At 46.7% G+C, this 20,211-nt stretch overlaps 1 protein-coding gene across 5 annotated transcripts in view; it reads left to right on the top strand.

Annotated features, from left to right (window-relative positions):
- PCSK4 (proprotein convertase subtilisin/kexin type 4) overlaps positions 1-20,211 on the top strand; it is a 361,577-nt gene that overhangs the window by 265,805 nt on the left and 75,561 nt on the right. For 4 of the 5 annotated variants that reach the window (XM_078670994.1, XM_078670991.1, XM_078670992.1 and 1 more), the window contains one exon: positions 5,235-5,447. The exons of the other annotated variant lie outside the window; for it this stretch is intronic. In XM_078670994.1, coding sequence (XP_078527120.1) covers positions 5,235-5,447 — 213 coding nt within the window. The remainder of the gene's footprint in view (positions 1-5,234; positions 5,448-20,211) is intronic. 5 annotated transcript variants of the gene reach the window in all.

Here is a 20,211-nt window from a genome sequence, read left to right as displayed (position 1 = left end):
AGATGAACTTTGAGCACTAGCCTGAGAAAGGGTTTCTTTAGTGAAGAGCTTTAAGTTGAGAACCTCTCTGTGCTCAGGAGCCACGCTGACAAATGCAGAGATCGGGGATCTGGATGCAGTACTTGGCCCTGGGACATTGTCAGTAAGGATGGAATAGGATTCAAGGGAACCGGTTGCTCCAAGGATAGGAGAAGAAGCTCTTGTGTACCAGTACTGGTGAGGCCAGGACGGTGCTATTAGGAACATGTTGCAGGGTACGTTTTTAGCTTCCTGAGAAGCCTCGGGATCAGAGGAATGGGGGGAAAAGCGTAAACAAAGGCGCCTGACCATACCATCGAAAACTCATTCCCTGAGGATCCCGGATGGTGATACCAGCTTGGGAAGAACCAGCATTTCTTGTTCTCTGGTGTAGCAAAGAGATCCATGGATGGTCTGCCCCATAGATGGAAAATGTCCTCCAGTGTCTTCTGGTCTAGCTCCCACTCATGGCTTACTGACTTAAGTCTTCTTAGTGTGTCTGCTGTCTCGTTGAGATTCCCTGGGAGATGCTCCGCCTTCAGAGAGATCCCATGTAAGATCGCCCATAACCAGACAGCTTGAGTTTCCACCGACAGCAGGCGGGATCTTGTGCCGCCTTGCTTGTTGATATAATGATTGGCCGTAGTATTGTCTGATCTTATTAGAACCGTTGAATTCCTTATTCTTGGGAGAAAAGCTTGTACGGCTAGGTGAACTGCTCTGAGTTCCAGCAGATGGATGTGCAAAAGACGATGCTGGTGCAGCCATGGAAGTCTTATTTGGAGGTCTTGCAAGACCGCTCCCGAGCCCTCCAGAGATGCATCTGTTGTAAATATCTGAGGAGCTGGGGTGACCATGACAACCTTGTGACACCTCCACCGGCGCTGATCTCCCCGGCACCGCTACCGACGTCGCCCGCTCCTTGGGACTACGTCGTCCCCAGGTTCAGCCTTGACCCGGACACTGTGCCGAATCGACGTCGCTCGACACCAATACAGACACCTGATGGGGCCTTTTGTGCCCTATGTCCGTCCTCCTTATTTTGAGCCTGTACCACAGACTTCGGAAGAAGGGGAGAGGGGTCTGAGGACCCTCTAGCACAGGACTGTGCTTATGATGAGGACTGGGCAGAGGATATGGAGCGTTCAAGGACTCCCGGGCTACGGCCAAGTCTTTGGGCCGATCAGCCGCTCTGCCTCCTCCGCCTTCTGATTTTCGCTTTTTTCGTGGCCATGGAAGGGGCGCCCCACAGCGTTTGCAGAGCCACAGGCCACAGCAGCAACAATCTCACAGTAGCAACAATCTCAGCGTGGCTGTGGATGTTGGAACTGTTGAGGCGGTTCAGGGGGCCAGCGGGCTGGTCAGTCCACCACCACCCCCGCAGCATCCACTTCCAAGCCTTCCTAGTCTGACCTTTCAGGCCCATCAGACACCAAGTGGGTGGACGCATACTCCATCATCTCCACCACTGGCGCAACATCACTTCGGACAAGTGGGTGCTGCAAATTGTCCGAAGGGGCTACTCCCTCCCCTTTGAGACAACCCCTCCAGCCAAGCCACCTCAGTGCCACTGCATGTCAGGGGATCACTTGGCACTTCTCCAGCAGGAAGTTGCGTCCCCCTTGGCCAAGGGGGCCTACGAGCGCGTTCTGACTCCAGAAGTAGGTCGTGGTTGTTATTCCCACTACTTTCTGGTTCCAAAGAAGGACAAGGGCCTGCGTCCTATCTTAGACCTTCGGAATGTCAATCGCTTCCTCTGGAAGGAGAAGTTCAAAATGCTCACACTTGCTCAGGTCTTGTGTGCCCTGGACCCGCAAGACTGGATGGTGGCGTTGGACTTGCAGGATGCATATTTTCATATTCTCGTCCTGCCTGCCCACAGGCGCTACCTGCGATTATCAGTAGGCCAAGAGCATTTTCAGTTCACTGTGCTCCACTTTGGCCTTACCAGCGCTTCTTGGGTGTTCGCGAAAGTGATGGCGGTGGTCGCAGTTCATCTGCGCAGATCAGGGGTTTTAGTCTTCCCCTATCTTGACGACTGCCTATTGAAGGCGGGCTTGCCCCAGGCAGTTGTCTCTCACCTCCAGACTACGGCCGACCTCCTGCATTCGCTGGGGTTTTTCATCAATGTGCCGAAGTCGCACCTGATTCCCTCGCAGAAGCTCCTTTTCATCGTAGCGGTTCTGTACTCGGCGCGGTTTCGGGTTTATCCTCCCGAACAGCGAGTCCGGGACATTCAGGCTATGATTCCGATCTTTCGGCCTCTGTCGCGGGTTTCGGTGAGGATGACCCTTCCGCTGCTGGGCTTGATGGCCTCCTGCATCCTGCTTGTGAATCATGCCAAATGGCATATGCAGACTCTGCAGTGGTTCAACACCTTGCAGGTTAGATCTATTCGCCACCGAACAGAAAGTGCAATGTCATCAGTTTTGCGCATTGGAATTTCTAAGGTGGCACTCGCTCGGCGATGCTTTCGTCAAGAGTAGAGTTGCGTTCTGTTGTACGACTTTCCGCCTATACCACTTCTGCCCAGAGTGCTGAAGAAGATCAGGCGTGACTGGTCCCATGTTATTCTTGTGGCTCTGGACTGGGCTTGAAGAGTATGGTATCCCAAGCTACTCAGTATGAGCATCGATCCCCCGATCCGTCTGCCTCTTTGGGAGGATCTTCTGTCGCAGCAGCAGGGGACGGTCCTCCACCCAAACCTGTCCAGCCTCCACCTCCATGCATGGAGATTGAGCGGCAACAGTTAACAGCTTTCGATCTTCCTCCCGAAGTCTGTAATGTTATCTTGGCAGCCAGGCGTCCCTGTACAAAACCGGTATACTCCTGTAGGTGGAATAAGTCTGTGGCATGGTGCACAGCAAAGGCTGTGGATCCCCTTTCTGCCCCTCTTTCAGAGGTCCTTCTTTTTCTTCTCTCTTTGGCCCAGCAGGGCTCTGCTCTAGCACTATTAAGGGCTATCTCTCGGCCATTTCCGCCTTTCTAAGGCTGCCAGATCAGCCTTCCCTTTTCAAGTCCCCTGTTGTAAATAGATTCTTGAAAGGTATCATGCACATGTTTCCTCCTGTTCCTTTCATGATGCCTCAGTGGAACTTGAATCTAGTTCTTACTTTTCTGATGTGCGCTCCCCTTGAGCCACTTCACAACTGTCCTCTCCGCCTTCTTACTCTGAAGACTGCTTTCCTGGTTGCCATCACCTCTGCCAGAAGAGTGAGTGAGCTCCAGGCTCTTTCTTCTAAGCCTCCTTTCTCTCTGTCCATCCGTTGTTCTAAGGACTCGTCCTTCTTTTCTGCCAAAGGTTGTCACTGCCTTGCACATCGGGCAGACCATCACTTTGCACACCACCTTTCTGCCTCCGCATCCCTCAAAAGAGGAAGAGAGGCTCCACCGTCTGGACCCAAAACGTGCTCTCTCTTTCTATATGAGCCGCACACAACAGTTCAGGGTGGATGATCAGCTCTTTGTTGGCTACGTGGGCGGCAAGAAAGGTCGGGCTGTGAGCAAATTCAGCATCTCTCTGTGGGTCGTTCTGTGCATAAAGGCTTGTTACTCCTTGGCTAAAAAGGAGCCTCTGGTGGGGTGAGGCGCCCATTCTACCAGGGCGACGGCAGCCACTGCTGCCACTGCTGCTCTGGGACGAAGAGTTCCCTTGCAGGACATTTACCAAGCACTACTGCCTGGACAGCCAAGTCCAGAGAGATGGCTTCTTTGGCCGTTCTCTGTAAGAAACATCAGTAGTGATAGATTCCTGACCGCCCCACCCATCCTCCCCGTTCTGCGAACTGATTTCTAGGGTTAAGGTCATCCCTTTCAGGGCCCTAGTTTCATGGCACCAGTGGTCAGTATCTTGCATGGCTCTGCGTTCCTGGCACGGTAAGTCATGTACAGAACTGACGTCAGCATGCGTGGGCGCTTCTAATTAGCTCCAGCGACATCATCCTGGTGCCACTGACGCCAACAACGCACTCGGAGCCACACGGCAACGCCTACCGACGCGCAGGGGTACCGCTGACGGAAAACCTTCCGGATCCAGTCTTGCGCCTGGGGGCAATTCTATGGTAAGTAATCTATTACTACTAATGTTTCCTACAGATATATCGTTACCAAAGATAAGTAACGTGTGCTTCACCAGACATTACTGCTTGGATTCTTCGACATGCAGCGACGCTGCAGTGGGCCAAGCGGTCCTGAGGAACCTCTTTCAGTAAGCAGTGAGCTTTCCCTCTCATCCCTCCTTCCTTTTCCTTCATAAGTTCCTCGCACATTCTTTGATACAGTTTATTGCTTTTGGCTACTTGTGTATGCATATTTGGTATGTTACTTGCATTAAAAAAATATATATATAGGGGAGAAAAGTCTGAATTGCCGAGTGGTGTATTCTTTTCCCTTTCTCTAATCTGGTTTGGGCATTGTTAATAATTGTTCAAGATAACAAAAAGCTAAAAATGTGCTCATGACTGCTAGCAACTCTGATTCAAGCATGTGAATCTATGAAAGTTCCAATACTGGAGTAGGAAAACAAGTCTCTTGAAAGCTTCCAATACTGGAGAACTAAAGTTACAGGTAAGTAACTTGTTTTCATCTAAATCAGGCATTTCAAGATGGATAGTTAAATGGATCAAAACATGCCATGTAAAAGCTAAACAAATTCTACCTGTTCCCCCAAATGCTCACGCCCCTAGAAAAATTTGAGCTTCCATGGCTTTCTTAGGGAACATTCCTATTACTGATATTTGTAAATCAGCAACTTGGTCTACTCCACAAACTTTCACAAAACATTTTGTGGGTGTATTTGCATGCCAACAAGCCAGTGTTGGTGAAGCAGTACTTAAAACTCTTTTTCAAACTACTGCAACACCCTCAAGTTAACTTCTGCCTAGTGAGAGGGACTGCTTTACAGTCTGTGCAAAGCATGTGTATCTATAGCATTACATGCCAAGAGCAGATCCCTACAGGGTAAGTAAAATAATCTTTCAGGGCTCCCACTTTTGTTTAGCTTTTCTGTGCTCTCAAGCTAAGTGTGCATTGTACAAACGCTTCCACATACATGCATGCAGAGATTCATACATATATACCTTGTGTACTGCGGTTTTGGTTCACTACATCTCCAATGTTTCCAAACTGAGTTATAAATCACAGTGTGAGGGGGAACCACTCTGGATTCCATATTGTCTTTGTTCCCACACTGGTTAATTACTTTTTATGTTCTCTAGGGGAGAGGTGGCCTGGGCTCCATCTTTGTTTGGGCATCTGGGAACGGCGGCTTTCACTACGACAACTGCAATTGTGATGGTTACACCAACAGCATCTACACACTTTCTGTGGGCAGCACAACAGAGAATGGGAAAGTTCCTTGGTACAGCGAGGCCTGCGCATCCACCCTAACGAGCACCTATAGCAGTGGCGTGAAGAAGGAGAAGCAGATCGTGAGTTCCTCTTGGTCCTCCCTATAGAGTTAGCTTTTTTTCTGGGCTGGTCAGGTGACGTGGCGGGTGGTGTTGTATCCCCATATCCCCCCAAATGAAATTATGTTTTCTTTGTTACGTTCTTCCAGGTTTATTGGCTGAGGCATGGGCTGTTGGGTACTCCCCAGGTTGCTGACTTTTCTCTTTGTTTTCATCTGGTCTGTGGGTTGTCATTCCCACTTGAGGTGTTGTCACTACGTGCGGTCGTTGTTAACTCCGCTCTTGGTTGTCATCTGCTCTCTGGGTTGGGCTCCAACCTGTTGTGGCTGTTGACTCCTCTGAGGATTATTGACTCCTTACTTGGTTGTTACCTCCTATCCGTGCAGATTTGTCCTTGAGATGGTGGGTATGGCAGGCATGTTGTGGTAGATTCATGTTTTGTTGGGTCTGAGTTATGTCAGCAGAGGGGGGACTTTCTTCTACTTTATCCTGTGTTGAATGCAGGTTGTGCATTGGGCTGCACAGCTTCTCGCCTTGGGAAAACTGCCGCACTGGGTCTCCTCCTGCCGCCGCAGCTCCGTTGAACTCGAGCGCGGCCGCAGTGGGGGGGAGACCTTGTTAAAACTACATTTCCCAGCATTTCGAGCGGCAGGGAAGCCGCCCACGCCCTACGCCAGCGCCAGGAGGCGCATAAAATCACAGGAGATCACCCGTTGCGCGGGACGTGCGCGGGACGAGCCGGGCAAAGGGCGGGCCCTCTTAGGCCCTCAGAGGCCAGAAAAGGCTGGGCTGGGCCACCCCCCTTCCATCTTCTTCCGGGACTGTTATCAGGTTAGTGATAAAAGTATATTCTACTGCTCAATCATTTGTCACTTAACTGATTTAGACTAAACGCAATCATGGGGAAAAGGACACCGGCAGTGCCCAGGCCAAAAGACGTGCACAAACTGGCTTTACCAACATCCACCACCCAAGTTTGACCGCCATTGACAAAATGCTCCAGAAGACCATCGATGTCGTTGCAACTGACATTCAGAACACTGAAAGGCGCTTTTCGCTCCCATCAATTCTGCCCCCTCTTCTTCTGAATCAAGATAACTCACTGGACTCCTTACTTGCCGCATCTTATGCAGGGCTTCCAGGCACAGACTCTAATGTGAACTGCATAATTGTGGACACGGCCCCCCCGGCACATTTTACCCCAGGTAGCAGGTTATCATCAACTCCCACTATGCTCAGGTCGATATGAACATTAGTCAAGACTCTAGCGCACCAATGGTAAACGATCAGGCACATTTAGATGGGAACGACCCATATGCGGATCTTGACATATCAAACACTGAGGAGGACAAAAGCGACAGCATTCCTGTGCGAACCAGGGGCCAAAAAGCTAGAAGAAAATTGAAGCATCTAGATACTGAGTTATCGCCAAAAAAACAGAGAAACAAGGGTGGGCACAAGCAACGTCGGAGGATTCCTGCCTCCATAGAGCGGAAAAGGGATAAGGGGGAAGACCAATTTATCGGATCTGATACCCATGTCGTAGAAGCCAGTGTAGCAACGGGGAACGAAGGATTCTGGGGGAGGATGGGGACATTATTGTCTACCCTTTTAGGTCCAATTAATCAACAAATCCTAAACATGGATAAGAGGTTGAGAGTGTTGGATGACCATGTAACAAAATTAGGCATAGGGCAGACTATAATAAACAAATCCAACGTGGGGACATTAGATGGAACCAAGGCCAAAAACATTGGTGCTAACATAAATATAGCTGGTCATAATAAACCAGCTCCAACGACGCCCGTACCAAGTACAAGCAAAAGCCAACCTCCAGCCAAACATGCCCCTAACCCAAACACGACTAAGGTAGCTAGTTTGGAAGGGACGGATCATAACGCTGATAAAAGCAAAAGGGTCCCAACCCGACAAACTAAGTTTGATGCCCAAAACCGCCCCACAGTTCAACTTGAACTAAACATGGCAACCAATACGAGGAAGATCCCCACCCGCATCAGCCTGCCGCCTGAATGCGGGGCGTATGTGCTGGTTTTAGTGAATGTACCCAAATTAAAGAACGACCAAGAGGAAAACCACATCACTCTTAAAAACAGGATTCTCCATTGGTTATCTATAAATTGTAATTTCCCAATGGAAGGAGCAAGGGAGATCATCCAAACACAAAGAGTTGGGTGGGTGGGCCCGCTGAGAAAAAAGTTAGATGGGGACTGCATAGTTATAAACTTTAGATCCCCTCAATGGGCTCAAAAAACCCTCGCAAATACGCCATTGCCCTCACTGTGGGAATTTAATACGACCTTACTTCCCCTGGGTTATTTTTACAGACACCTAGACCCAAATTCTAACCCCATGAACAACCCGGCTGTGCGTTATCAGGATCCAAATCTTGGTATCAGGGATTTATTCCCATCTCACCAACTGAATCAAGATTTTGGCTTAATGAATGGCCCAGCTCAGTGCTACCAGGCCCCCTTCCTAGGACACCCGATGCCGCACCCATACTTCCCCATTATGCCTCCACACAACCATAGTGAGAGGCCATATTTAAGTTCAAATTCAAACCTGAACTTGCGTCAGAACGAGTTGAGGCCCTTATATAACATCCCAACCTATAATCGGTTTGAACACGCCTTCTCAAATTTAGAAGATCAGGACTCACTGGGGAAAAGGGGAAGTAACATCGGATGTCAAAATGAAAGCAATGATAATGAAGAACACTTACTTCCAACACTAACCAACACAGCTCAGGAAATAGTTATACAACATCATACTACCACACCTATAACTACACAAGAGGTTGCATCTTCCACACCGATTATGAGTGCCAGAAGGAAGTCAATTAGTCATACCAATCACTGTGACTTGTCCATTCTTAGCTGGAATGTAGCAGGGCTAGAACCAAGATTGTCAAATCCGCAATGGGTCCAGCTATTGGATGGTAAAGACATTATCATGTTTCAGGAGACATGGGCTGTTGAGAATTTATACATAGAGGGTTATTATTGCTTTAGCGTGACAGCCTCCAAGCCTGATTCAGGACGTGCAGTGGGAGGCCTGTTTATTGGCATTAAGATACTGGCCGGTGGCACCATTAGAGACTCAAGCGAAAGACCCGGATTTATTTAATCAATTTTTATAACAATGACTTTTATTCTGTACCTAACAAAAACTTCGAAGCACTCTCTAAGACTTTACGGAATCTTGAAACCAGTTTAGAAACTGGGGAGGAAACAGGGATTCTAATCGGGGGGACTTTAATGCAAAAATCCCAAAGAATTGCAGGACCGAGGATAGAAATCACTTAGATCAAGCTGAACTAAGGGGCATCGAATTAGCTAATATGCTAACTGAGTATACTCTCAGCAATGCTATGGATATAAGTCACCCTCCTAGTATACTTCATGCCCCCACATTCAGAGGCAGGGATTGCTCCTCCACTATTGATTTTATCTTTATGTCTCCCCACTTATTAGACGTGTGACAAAATCTACGGTGGTAGAAACATCGTTTGGTGATCACAGCCCCCTCACTGTGACCTTAAAATTAGGCCCTAGCCAGGTATACGCCAACTTAAACGGCGCAAGAGATATCACACCCACGGGTGACGGCTTGCGTCTGAAATGGAGGGGAGTTGACAGTGGGGCACTATTGGAAAGTGTAAATAGGGGGAATATCCCCAGTTAATTAATTCTTGCTTAACAATGGATGGGAACTGTCATAGGATAATTGATGATTTTGGCAAACTGTGCCTAGCCATAAAAACGTCCTTGTCAGTTCCACTACCAAAAGAAGGGAAAGAACCAAGGTGGTTTGATTCTTCCTGCTCATTAGCAAACAGAGAATAGCGCAGGGCATTAACCACTAAACCAAGGTGCTTAATGGAGGTACAGGCAGCCAGGAAATCTTATAAACTTAAAATAGCTGAAAAGAAGGCTGCCCTATTAAAAGAACAATGGGAGTCACTAGTTGGGAGCGCAAATTTGAAAAGCAGCGGCCCCTTTTGGTCAGCTGTTAGAAAAATGCGAGAAATGGGCAAACAATTAACCCCAATTAGCTGCAATAGAACCAGCAGCTCTTGGGAGGCCCATTTTTCCAAAATCTACGCTGCTCCATTTGAGGAATTAACTAACTTTACCCCTGGTCAGCTCCGCGGCTTAGAGATAGATCTGCATGAGGTTGAGAGAGCCATCAAAGAGAGCCTTGGAAACAAGGCTCCAGGTCCCGATGGACTGCCCATAGATATAATTAAGCATAGTCCGGATCTATGGGCACCAATCCTCCTTAATGTTTTTAAAGAGGGCGAGAGGTCGGATCCAGTGAATTACCGCCCGATTTCCCTTTTGGATGACACCTTAAAAATTTTGGGGTGAGTAATTTATAATAGGGTGGTAGAATGGACTGAAGATACGGGTCTATTGGACCCGTGTCAGATGGGAGTCAGGAGCAAGGTGGGAACGGTTGAGCAATGTTTGAACCTGAAACTGATTATTGATAAGTATAGCGTTGCTCGATCGTCCCCTATCTACCTTGCGTTCACGGATCTTTCATCGGCCTTTGATCTAGTGAATAGATCTAAACTATGGGCAATTCTTTCGAATTATGGACTGGACGAGGCTCTTGTTAATTTCCTGGCGTACCTCCATACCGATCTCAAAGCACAAGTTAGGATCAGGATGGGTGGAGAAGTTTCTGGACCCATCAACATTGGTAGAGGGGTAAGACAAGGGTGCGTTTTAGCACCCCTGTTGTTTATTATTTACATTAATGGTTTAGCCAAAACCCTAAAACACGCAACTAGTGATGTACCAATAATCCAGGGGCAGCCATTGCCAGTTTTATTGTACGCTGACGATGCGGTCCTTATGGGACGAACACCAAATGCCCTTCGCTTACTTGTTAAAGGTTTTGTCCAACACATGGAGGGCTTAGACCTGCGCGTCAATTTTAAAACGTCTTTTATTATGTCATGTGGACCCGGGAAACGAAAGCTCAACACTATACATATAGGGACAGATAAATTAGAATCTGTAACTACATTCTCGTACTTAGGTTTGGTTTTCGCTGCGAACGGCTCATGGAGTGGGCATACGGCCGACGCCATGGGCAAGTTCTCGAAAGCCACCAATTCCATTTTGAGTTTGTCCCGCCCAAAGAAAATAGGTGCCACTAGAGCTATTTTAAAAATGTTTAGGTTACAGTGCTTACCAGTAGCCACATACGGGGCTGAGGTTTGGGGATTGAGAAAAAATCCTAGCATCCAGCGAGAAGAAGGTCGATTTTGCAGGAAAATACTGGATGCCCCAATTTCAACTTCTGAATTTATTTGCCACGAGGAACTAAACCTCCCCTATGTATGTGATTTTATTAGATCTAGACCAGCTCTTTTTTGGATTAGGATCTGGAGGAATAATTCAGCCATTTTAACACAAAATATTATAAAAGACTGTCTTAAATGTGATCATGGCATGTCGATCCCCTGACTTGCGGGAGTCTTAAAAACATTGAGTACCGTGAACAGGGAAGATCTCTTCTCCGACCCAAGCATGATTGAACCTAAAGATAAAATTGAGGTCAAACAAGCACTGTATGCACTTTATAACTTTGAACGGATGGAAAGGGAAACCCTTAAATCAACTGTTGTGAGTTACATGAGGAATAACTTAAGTAGGTTAACACTTGTACCATACCTCACCCTACCTATGACTAACTGGGAGAGATCACTGTTGTTTCGGCTAAGGGCGGGTTCAGTAAAATGTTTACTGGGCTTTCCCTTGGGCTATCAGCACACAACAGATTACAATCCATGTCCGTGGGATGGTATCAGTAAACAGAATGATTTGCACTTTCTATTCTTCTGTAAATTTTACTTAAAATATATTAATTGTTTTTTAACTCCTTATTTTAGAAAACAAAGACCCCTTTCGTTAGGGGAGTCTTACTTAATGTTACTTTCCCTGGACACTGATGAACTAATCTATCGCACTAGCACTTTTTTGAGACTTATAACACGCGTATGCAAAATGATGGAAAACCCCTGAAAATAGTCTTATGAGAACTGTATCAGATTTTTAATAATTATGAATTCTGTAACCCGGTATTTGCTATGTAATTGAACTGTTTTATGATTTTTATGAAATTCGAATAAAGGTCTTTTGAACTTGAACTTGAATGTCAACAGAGCTGTTAAACAGACCTGTTTCTATCAATATCCATAAGGTAGGCTCTGGGTCTGACACTTCCTCACACTTTGACTTTCATCACCTTTTGGCTTGAGACTTTGATAGTCATGTCTTGGCTCAAACCATTGGAGTTGGAGTATTTCTCTTCCAGGGGATACTCATCAATAGTCATAAGCACTGAATAGTCCCGCCCACGTGCGGGACCCCGGAGCAATAGCCAATAATATGCATATATCTACATATATATATATATATAAATACATATAAATACGCATATAATAACCATATATATATAGATAATATGCATATACATATACATATGCAGCCCAAAATAATCATACTAGGCTCAAAAAACTGCCATAATAGCCTGTAAAATCTTTACATATGCTAAATAAAGACATATAAAACACATTATATGATAATGTAAAGAAGAAAACACTGCCTAAGTTTTCTTTGAAACACAAAACCTTTATTTTCAAAGGTAAAAACAGGCAGGATCATAGAGGCAGCTTTAGCCTAGATAGGCTGCATTGTAACAACAGAAAAATCTGGCGCCGTGCCTTTAAGACCTCTGTGAGCCTCCAGGCTCCCATCATGCACCACAGGTGACAGTTAGGTCAGTTCTTTTTTCCGGCTCCTTCTGTGAGGATCCTGGAGCAGTGAGCTCGCCAGTTGGTGATATATTTTCACTTTCTTCTGGTTTTTCTCTAATTTTTTCGTCTTTACTCGACGTCTTTAGTCATTATCTGACTAATCCAACAATTTTTTGCTGTTTTTTGGCTATTTTTCCAGTCACAATGCCGGCCTTGTTTGCTAAGTGTCCGGCCTGTGGTAAAAAAATGGCTAAGACAGACCCTCATTCGGTCTGTGTAGCTTGTCTACCATCCTCTCACAAGCCAGAACTTTGCTACGACTTCAGCAAGCTTTCAGGTAGAACTTTGAGAGAGAGAGAGAAGAGCAGGCTTCAGTCCCTGCATGACAGAGGAGAAACTGTGAGTGGAAGAGAAGATGTTCACTCCAGGAAGCCTTCTTCTCAGCACAAAGAGCGCGAGGACAAAGGGAAGAAGAGAAAACATCGGTCTCCTTCAACTTCGAGGGACAGATCTTCTTCCAAGGTACCTGCGTGCTCAAAATCAGCATCGAAATCACCGTCGCGGCATACGTCGACGTCGAAGCATCCCTCGCCGTCGAAGAAGAAATCGCCGTCGAAGCAAGGTGAGAAACGACATGAGCGTAGGCGGTCCCGGTCTGGCTCGCCTATGACTGCAAGAGGACGGGACTCGACGTCGTCTCATCGACGTCGACGGTCGCCGTCGAGAGGCTCGAAACATCAGTCAAGGTCGCCGTCGAGAGGTGGCATGACGTCGGCGTCGAACCGGGCAGTAGAGGTTTCGACGTCGAAGAGCCCCAGTCATGCGACGTCGAGGCACACGCCGCCGAGAAAATCATCGTCGTCGAAGCGCCTGATGTCGACGCCTAAGAGGCATTCGTCGTCGAAGAGGTCGCCGCCGAGGAGATCGCCGCCGAGGAAATCGCCGACGAGGAAATCGCCGTCGAGGAATTCGCCGTCGAAGAGAATGTCGTCGACGTCTCCTGCTGCAAAGAGGCCTAGAACGGTATCCAAAGACCAGTCTAAGGTTTCTGTGTCTTCTGGGAGGTCCTCTTCCTCCCCTGGGCTGCGGATTGTACAAATCTCTCCAGAGCCTTCAAGAGCGCCTTCACCTACAGGGGCTAATATCTCGCCATGATGGCAGGGGAAACTCAGAGACTGGAAGATAAGGAAAATTAACCTTCCAAGGTCTCGTTCCAGGTCTCCGGTGTCTGTGAGATCAAGGTCACCTCTGGTACGGGTGGTACACTCTCCAAGACGTGAGCGTACTCCGCGGAGAAAGTCTCCATCGGAGAGGAGGCGAATTTCACCATCTCCTAAGTCTTCTCGTCATCACTCTTCTAGAAGACGCGATACTAGATCTTCGACAAGATCTACGAATTCAAAGAGGAACTACTCTCCAACGCTCTCATCAACTCCTCCGAGTAGGATTTCACCCATTGATGATGTGATTACTTTTAATGAGGTTCTCTGTCGTGGTGCAGCGAAACTTCATATCGAGATGCCTGTCTCTACTGCCAAGACAACGGTCATTTTCGAGACTTTACATCAGAAGTTATCATCAAGACCTTTACTTCCTCTGGTTCCAGGTCTGTTGGAACCTGTGGAGCACAAATTCTTAACCCCGGCATCCTTGGGAGCGGTTCCTTCACGGATCGCAAAGAAATATAAAGCTCCGGACAATGATCCGTTATTTCTGAGGTCTGAGCCACAACCTGATTCAGTCATCGTCTCTGCGGCTCGAAAAAATCAGACGGGAGCGGCATCATCCTCTGTGCCACCCGGCAAAGCTATGGACTCAGTGGGAAGGAAAATGTGTGCCACTTCTGCTTCCTACATGAAGGTTGCCAGCGCCTCCGCTTTACTGGGTCGGTATGACCGTTCTCTTTGGGATTCCTTGTCTCGCTTTGCAGAGAAACTTCCAAAAGAAGACAAGCATGATTTTCTGGAAATCCTTCATAAGGTGGGCTAGTAGCTAACCAGGTGATTAGCGCAGCTGCAGATGCTTCCGACTTGTCTACACATGGCTATGCCCATGGACTCTGTGCAAGACGCTCAGCTTGGCTAAGGCTTACGGGTCTTAAACCTGAAGCTCAACACCGAATTCTGAATTTGCCGTTCAATGGGAAATCGCTCTTTGGATCTCATGCTGACGATGAGATGTCAAGAATGAAGACGGAGCTCAATACTGTGAGAGCTGTTGGTCTTGAAAAGAGAAAGGACAGCTTCAAGAAAAAATACCGCCCTTATGATCGGAGACAGAACCAGCAGAGGGTTCAAACCCCTCAATGGTCGTCACAGCAGAATCAGGGAAGATCTCAGTTCTCCCAGCGTCGTCCTGGTAGAGGAAGAGGAGGCATTTCCAGACAGTCTGCACCTGGAAACAAGCAGCAGCAACAAAAACAGTGAGTGCTTGCTTCCCCTGAGCCCGTTACCCACTCCGGTGGGGGGAAGTGTTTGTTTTTGTCTGGACGAGTGGAAAAACATCACAAACGACAAATGGGTGCTGAATATTGTGCAAAATGGATATGCAATCAGATTCAAGTCTCCTCCACCTTCCATTCCTCCTCAAAAGTCTGTGTTCCATCGGCTTCATCTTTTGAAGCAGGAGGTGTCTGCATTAATCTTAAAGAAAGCCATCGAGGAGGTCCCGAGGGCACAGCTTCGACAAGGCATTTACTCCCGATACTTTCTAGTTCCAAAGAAAGGTCCAAACAAGGAGTTCAGGCCCATACTAGATCTCAGGCGCCTCAATCAGTTTATTCGGTGAGAAAAGTTCAGAATGCTGGCGTTACATCAAATAATTCCACTTCTGCATCAAAGGGACTGGATGTGCTCCATAGATCTTCAAGATGCTTATTTTCACATCCCCATCGCCCCAAAGCTTTGGAAATGTCTAAGGTGTTGCATACAAACCAGTCATTACCAGTACGCAGTCTTGCCCTTCGGGCTAAAGTCAGCTTCTCGCACCTTCTCAAAGTGCATGGCAGTCGTAGCGGCTTTCCTAAGGAAGAGACACATTTTCGTCTATCCCTATCTAGACGATTGGCTGCTAAAGAGTGCGTCCCCGAGTCTGCTTCAACAACATCTCACGTTCTGCATACATCAGCTGCGGAGGCTGGGCCTGCACGTGAACTTCAAAAAGTCTATCCTCAACCCCACACAGAGGATACACTATCTGGGCGCACTTCTAGATTCAAAGGACGCAAAAGCATATCCTTCGGAGGAGAGACTATCCTCTATTCTCCTCAAGTGTCAAACCTTACTCAAGAATCCTCGACCAACGGCCAGACAGATCTCGTCTCTGCTAGGGTCCATGGCGTGTTGCATTTTCCTTGTTCCGAACGCCAGGCTGCACATGAGACCTCTGCAGCAATCGCTGGAGGATCAGTGGTCCCAGTTTTCAAACCGTTGGGAAGACAAGCTGTCACTACCTCTGTCAGTACGGATTTCCATTCGATGGTGGATGCAGCGGAGTCATCTGATAGTGGGAGTGCCTTTTCAAGAGGACATGCCCAAACGATCGCTGGTGACAGATGCGTCCCTGCAGGGATGGGGAGCCCATCTGGGGTCCCTTCAAGTTCAAGGAGTGTGGTCAGAGAAAGAAAGACTGTATCACATAAACATGTTGGAACTCAGAGCGGTCCATCTGGCTCTCAAGGATTTCTTTCCAGCGCTCACGTCATCCTCTCTGTTTGTTCAGACGGACAATACAACAACGATCTACTATCTGAACAAGCAGGGCGGAACGAGATCCAGACCTCTGTCGCTGGAAGCGCAAGCAATCTGGAAGTGGCTTCTGGCTCGGGGTATGACAATTTCAGCTGTCCATCTGCCCGGTGTCCTCAACGTCCAAGCAGACGACCTAAGCAGACACTTCGCAGAAGCACACGACTGGGTCTTAAAAGACGAAGTGATAAGAGATGTCTTCCAGGCCTGGGGATCACCAGAAATCGATCTCTTCGCGGACGCCGACAACGCAAAATGCCGCGTCTTCGTGTCCAGGTACCCACAACGAGGGTCCAAGGGGAATGCTCTATGGTTGGATTGGTCAGAGACATTACTCTACACTTTTCCACCGATTCCACTCATTCCCTTGGTGATCAAGAAACTGTACAAGTCGAAGACAGACATGATTCTAGTGGCTCCGGATTGCGCCTCGCCAATGGTGGTACCCGGATCTCCTGCATCTATCCAAAGTGCCGCACAGGAGGCTTCCTTGCTGTCCGGATCTGCTGACGAGGGAGAACGGCAGAGTGTTCCATCCCAACCTGCCATCCCTGAAGCTAGCAGTATGGTTCCTGAGTTCGTCCAGTATGGACATCTAGGCCTCTCGCAGGACTGTATGCACATTTTAGGAGAGGCAAGGAGAGCTTCTACAAGAAAGATGTATGCTTTCAAGTGGAAGCGGTTTTTCATGTGGTGTGCTGCTGAAGGACATGACCCGATTCGAGGTCAGGAACAGGTACTGTTACCATACTTACTTTCTTTGGCCAAAGCAGGTTTACAGTATTCCTCTATTAAGGTCCATCTGGCAGCAATAACAGCATATCGAAAGTCCCCTACCCAGGTGTCTTTCTTTCAAATGCCAGTTGTGAAGGATTTTCTCGAGGGTCTCAGGAAAGTGTATCCTCCCGTGAGGGCTCCCTCACCTCCTTGGGAGCTTAATGTGGTTTTGTCTAAATTGATGGGTCCTCCATTCGAACCTATACATAAGGCTTCCCTTCAACATCTGTCGTGGAAGGTGTCCTTCCTTGTGGCGATCACTTCTGCGCGCAGGGTGAGCGAGATTCAGGCCTTTTGTGCTACAGAACCCTATCTCGTTTTCCATGCGAATAGAGTGGTGCTTCGGACTCATCCCAGATTCCTTCCTAAGGTGTTCTCGGATTTTCACATGAACCAATCAGTGACACTACCTACATTTTTTGCTAATCCGAGCTCTTCAGCTGAAAAAGCTCTACACTCTTTGGATTTGAAAAGAGTTTTGAAGTTTTACCTTGATAAAACTAAGAGTGTTCGAAAGACTGATCATCTGTTTGTAAACTATGGTCCTCTGAATACGGGCTTGCCTGCATCCAAGTGGTCCATTTCTAGATGGATTGTGTCATGCATTTTGTTATGTTATCAGTTGGCACGAAAACAGCTCCCGGGTAGACCGAGAGCGCACTCCACTAGAGGAAAGGCTGCTACTATAGCAATGCTTAAAAATGTTCCTGTTCATGAAATTTGTAAGGCAGCTACATGGCGTTCGGTTCCCACCTTTTCTCGCCATTACTGCCTTGATTCTGATGCTCAAGCGGATGCCCAAGTTGGTCAGGCATCCCTGAGGAATTTGTTTGGGTAATATCTATATGAGTGTACCGTTTTAGAGAGTCTGGTATTGGTCCGCAGGGTATGGGATGGGCTTCCTACTCTATTCAGTGCTTATGACTATTGATGAGTATCCCCTGGAAGAGAAGGATTAGTTACTTACCTGTAATCCTAGTTCTCTTCCAGGGGTATACTCATCAAAGTCATAAGCACACCCACCCGCCTCCCCGGACGAATACCAGAACTGTCTCTTTTACATGTTACTTGAAGATGAGTGTGCTACGTGGTACGTAGACACATCCCTGTGTAGTGGGCACACTTGTAAGGTTCAGTGTAACTAACTCCAATAAAGTTCAATGAAACGAAGTTAAATGAAAGTTCAATACGAAGGTTTCATCATTTGTTATATTTGATAATTTCACAAATTCTTATAATAAAGCGTTGCATCACGCCAATCAATTGAATACAGTCCAACGATGTTTTCAAAACATGCTCCAATGCATTTCGGACTAAAGGTAGTCCTTTATCAAGGAGCGCTGTGGGAGGATACAAAAATGCAACTTAGATCAACGGTGAATGACAATAGGGGTACAGAAAAATGGTGCAGAGGAGTGTATTTACATGCGGTGTGAAAAAAGATGAGAGTTTGACATGCGTTGGCGGGTGAGTGAATGAGTCACACGACGTGATTACATGCAGTTGAAAGGATGGTGCTGGCTCAGCGTGCATTAACAAAAAAAGTGAATGTGCGTGTACTTTTTTTGTTGTTTTTTTTTTTTTTTTTTTTTAATGCACGCTGAGCCCGCACCATCCTTTGAACTGCATGTAATCACGTCGTGTGACTCATTCACTCACCCGCCAACGCATGTCAAACTCTCATCTTTTTTCACACCGCATGTAAATACACTCCTCTGCACCATTTTTCTGTACCCCTATTGTCATTCACCGTTGATCTAAGTTGCATTTTTGTATCCTCCCACAGCACTCCTTGATAAAGGACTACCTTTAGTCCGAAATGCATTGGAGCATGTTTTGAAAACATCGTTGGACTGTATTCAATTGATTGGCGTGATGCAACGCTTTATTATAAGAATTTGTGAAATTATCAAATATAACAAATGATGAAACCTTCGTATTGAACTTTCATTTAACTTCGTTTCATTGAACTTTATTGGAGTTAGTTACACTGAACCTTACAAGTGTGCCCACTACACAGGGATGTGTCTACGTACCACGTAGCACACTCATCTTCAAGTATCAGTTGGACGCACCCGGCCAGTTGCGTCACCTGTAGGAGCACCTTTATCCACCTTCAACCCTCCACTACCTTTCTCACCAACTACTCGCTTAACTTGTTGCTGTGCGCCTAAGCCTTGTTTCTTGATCTTTTACATGTTACCCATGCAGTTATCACACTGTTATACGCCGTCCAAAAGAACTGACCTAACTGTCACCAGTGGTGCATGATGGGAGCCTGGAGGCTCACAGAGGTCTTAAAGGCACGGCGCCAGATTTTTCTGTTGTTACAATGCAGCCTATCTAGGCTAAAGCTGCCTCTATGATCCTGCCTGTTTTTACCTTTGAAAATAAAGGTTTTGTGTTTCAAAGAAAACTTAGGCAGTGTTTTCTTCTTTACATTATCATATAATGTGTTTTATATGTCTTTATTTAGCATATGTAAAGATTTTACAGGCTATTATGGCAGTTTTTTGAGCCTAGTATGATTATTTTGGGCTGCATATGTATATGTATATGCATATTATCTATATATATATGGTTATTATATGCGTATTTATATGTATTTATATATATATATATGTAGATATATGCATATTATTGGCTATTGCTCCGGGGTCCCACACGTGGGCGGGACTATTCAGTGCTTATGACTTTGATGAGTATACCCCTGGAAGACAACTAGGATTACAGGTAAGTAACTAATCCTTATCCGTCACCTAATAACCACAGTGTTTTGCATGGTCTCGTCTGTCTTACTGAGTCGCATTCCATTAAGGACTGTGATAGCTGCAAGACATCCATGTCAATTTAATGTCTTGGTCCATTTCTGTCAAGCAGGCACATGTTCAAATGTAGTTGTTTACACATTGTTAGAAGCTGGCTTGGTATATGATGCACACTTGAGCACCCTGCACCAATCCAAACAACCCTTATAGTGATTTTTTGGGGTCTTAGTCAACCGTAGACAGCTTTCTAAGTGGTAGCTGTGGAGAGCAGCCTTCAGGCTTAGTCCAGAAGGATTGTAAAGCAGCTGGTTTTACCACATCATAATCTTATAGGTATAGATTAAGTGAAGAAGAACCACACAGTGTATTTATAAAAATATGTATTATTATAAGACATGCACTAACACTTACAGATATCTCCTAGCCCCAGATATACACAAAGCACACAATGCTTTTCAATAGGAACAGGTAAGTAGCACGTAATACAAAGTGGTCACCAGGGGGAGACCAAACCATATACTAAAATAGTGGTATGCGAACCACGACTCAAGGCAAGACTATACCTAGAAGACGTAGAAGTGCCGGGGTCCCAATGAACCACACAAGGTAAGTAACCAGGAGCTTTATCTTAAGTGTGAGAAACACTTAACCTCTGTGCACTGTTGCTAGAACGCTATGCGTTTTTCAATTTTAACCATATA

This window comes from Lissotriton helveticus, chromosome 12 (genome assembly GCF_964261635.1).
Source record: "Lissotriton helveticus chromosome 12, aLisHel1.1, whole genome shotgun sequence".
Lineage (NCBI taxonomy): Eukaryota > Metazoa > Chordata > Amphibia > Caudata > Salamandridae > Lissotriton > Lissotriton helveticus.
Note: the sequence above shows the minus strand (reverse complement) of the source record. Positions and strands in the feature narration are given on the sequence as shown.